Genomic DNA, 2406 nt, shown 5'->3' with positions numbered 1-2406 from the left:
CAGAGCCTGCAGGCGAAAGCATTCAGCAGGAAGGACAAGCAAAAGAACAAGAAGGTCGGTGCCCAGGGCAAGAACGCCAAGAAGAAGGAGCAGCGACGGAGAAGGTGAGCGCGTCTTTCGTTGCCCGGGTGTTCGGGAACTATTCCTGCTTCAGGCTGTGCTTGGCGAAGAACTCCCATATGCGCTCTTCATGCTCCGTGCGGTACTCGTGCTCCATCCCCGCCACTTCGTCTATTGTCGACACGCACACGCACGACCGCACACGGACACGCACACGAGTGAGCGCACTCAAAGGAGCCGAGGTGTGGCCGCAAAACCGTTACCGAACTCGACGGGGTGGCCGGCAACACGGAACACCAGCTCGGCGTCGCGCGAGTACGGCAGCATTTTGTCCTCGGACCCGGTGATGAGGAGCACAGGCGTAAGGGTATGGTCCCTATTGGCCGACGGGTTGTGCCCTTTCACGTATCTGCACGCATCATGGCGACGGGACCCGAAGTGAGCCACCGACTTGGAGAAGGTGAGGTGAGGTGTGGCCGCGATGCGCACCCGCCCATGTAGACGCAGCCTGCGGCGAATCGGAAGCCGGGGTCGAGCAGGAGCGTGGTGAGGAACATCCCGCCGTTGGAGAGGCCGATGGCGTAGATGCGATTCGTGTCGATCACATGTCCCGCCTCGTGCAGTATGTCACTGATCACTTCCTACACACGCGGGGGGAAGACTGAGCCACTCCTTCTCGATACCACCTTCCCAAGGGCCACATGGCGTACCCGAGCGTAGATGTTGTCGCCCACACCGCGCACGACCCACCCCGTCCGCCCGCCCCACATGTCGTGGGCGCCCAGCGCCTGGGGGAACACCACCACGAACCCTTCGCGGTCCGCTTTCTCGATCCACTTCGTCTCGTTCAGCGCCGTGTACCACGACGTCCTGTCATGTTACCCCCCCCCCAGTGTTGTTGGAATGTGTGGTATGTTTGCGAAGGGGTACTACTACTTCTGCGTGGGGAAACCTGTACCTGCTCATGCCGTGGAAGACGAGGACGAGCGGCACCCTCTCCTTGTTGGCCGGGTCTTCGAGCATGAGCTGGACGGCCTCGGGTACGTGGAGCAGGTAGCGACGCGGCCGGATGCTGGAGGTGAACCCGCTGTCCACGGGCGACACGCCGTCCATGGTCTCGTCCACCACGAAGCCCCGGTCGAACGTGTTGGCGTCCAGGCGGAACAGGGGCGGCAGCAATTGATCGACCTCGGCAGGGACGAACCCGATGCGCTGGGGGGGACCCGGCTTTCGGTCAGGCCGTCGCGGTGGTGGGCGCGGTAGCGTCCCCATCTGCCCTTGGGGAGGTGGCAACTGTTGGTGTTGCGGTCGAGGCGGCGCTGGTGGACTCGCGTCCCTCTTCTTCTCCTTCTCTTGGGGAGGTGGGATCTGTTTCTGTTGCTGTTCCTGTTGAGGGCGCTGCTGTGGGGCTTGCGGTGGCCCCTGCAGGGGCTGGTCGCGAAGGACGTAGAGGCCCACAACGAACACCGCCAGAAGGAGGAGCCCTATGCTCCGTGGGGAATACCCCTCCCCTCTTCCTCGCCCGCCCAGTCTGGGCGAACGACCACCGTCTCCATCCAAGCAGGTCATCCTCCGTGCCCAGATGCTTTTCTTTTCTTTTCTCGAAAGATTTCTTCATGTTATTCCTGAGTAGAGCAACGGCGAAGCCAACTGCGCAACGAAGCAGAAGCAGAAGCAGAAGAAGACGGCAAGGAAAGAGAACCGCGCGGCATCATATCCAAATCCGACCCTCTGGCCGATAGATCGACACCACCAGTTCTAGAATCAGCCAATTGATTTGATTAAACATCAGCATCGCGACATTTAGAATGGAGAGCGAGTACCAAATGAGCGACGAGACCATCTCGCTCGCAACCGATAATGGCACGACAGAGGCAGGCGCGGCAGCATCTGATGGAGACCCGGCCCTGGACTCGAAACTGCTGGAGGAGATCTCGCAACGGTTCCATCGGCTGTGGAAGCTCGAGAAGGACTTCGAGCAGCTCACGCGCGACCACCACTCCCTTGCCGCCGCCAAGAAGCTCGTCGAGCACGAGCGCCAGGAGTGGGTCGACAAGTCCGGGCAGCTGCAGGCGGCGCTGACCAGGGAGCAGGAGGAGCGGGCCGCGTGGGAGGCCCGGCACGCCGAGGAGCGCGCGGCCAAGGAGAGGGAGACCGAGGCCAAGGACGAATGGCGCGCCAGGTACGAAAAGAGCGAAGAAGAACGAAGCGAAGAGCGGAGCGAAGCCGAGGGGCGGTGGCGGGAGCTGCAGGCGGTCAAGGCCGACGTGGAGGCCGAGCGGGAGCGGGAGCGCGAGGGCCGCGCCGACGAGGCCCGCGCCAAGGAGGACGTGGCAGGCCAAGTGG

General features: G+C 62.6%; 2 protein-coding genes across 2 annotated transcripts; one reads left to right on the top strand and one right to left on the bottom strand.

Moving 5' to 3' along the window:
* Nucleotides 1–139: 139 nt before the first annotated feature.
* ACA1_013240 (uncharacterized protein) lies at nucleotides 140–1332 on the bottom strand (the record flags this gene model as incomplete). The annotated part of the gene is made up of 5 exons (XM_004342334.1): nucleotides 140–231; nucleotides 324–469; nucleotides 550–701; nucleotides 771–930; nucleotides 1019–1332. 5 exons carry the CDS (start codon nucleotides 1330–1332, stop codon nucleotides 140–142), a joined length of 864 nt encoding a protein of 287 aa, XP_004342383.1.
* Nucleotides 1333–1868: 536 nt separating this feature from the next.
* Nucleotides 1869–2142, top strand: ACA1_013230 (uncharacterized protein; the record flags this gene model as incomplete). Its single annotated transcript, XM_004342333.1, is given in 2 exon segments — nucleotides 1869–2116; nucleotides 2133–2142. The coding sequence occupies 2 exon segments, from the start codon at nucleotides 1869–1871 to the stop codon at nucleotides 2140–2142; spliced, it is 258 nt and encodes an 85-aa protein (XP_004342382.1).
* Between the last annotated feature and the right edge of the window lie 264 nt (nucleotides 2143–2406).

Source organism: Acanthamoeba castellanii (assembly GCF_000313135.1).
Source record: "Acanthamoeba castellanii str. Neff unplaced genomic scaffold scf7180000083742, whole genome shotgun sequence".
Lineage (NCBI taxonomy): Eukaryota > Discosea > Longamoebia > Acanthamoebidae > Acanthamoeba > Acanthamoeba castellanii.
Note: the sequence above shows the minus strand (reverse complement) of the source record. Positions and strands in the feature narration are given on the sequence as shown.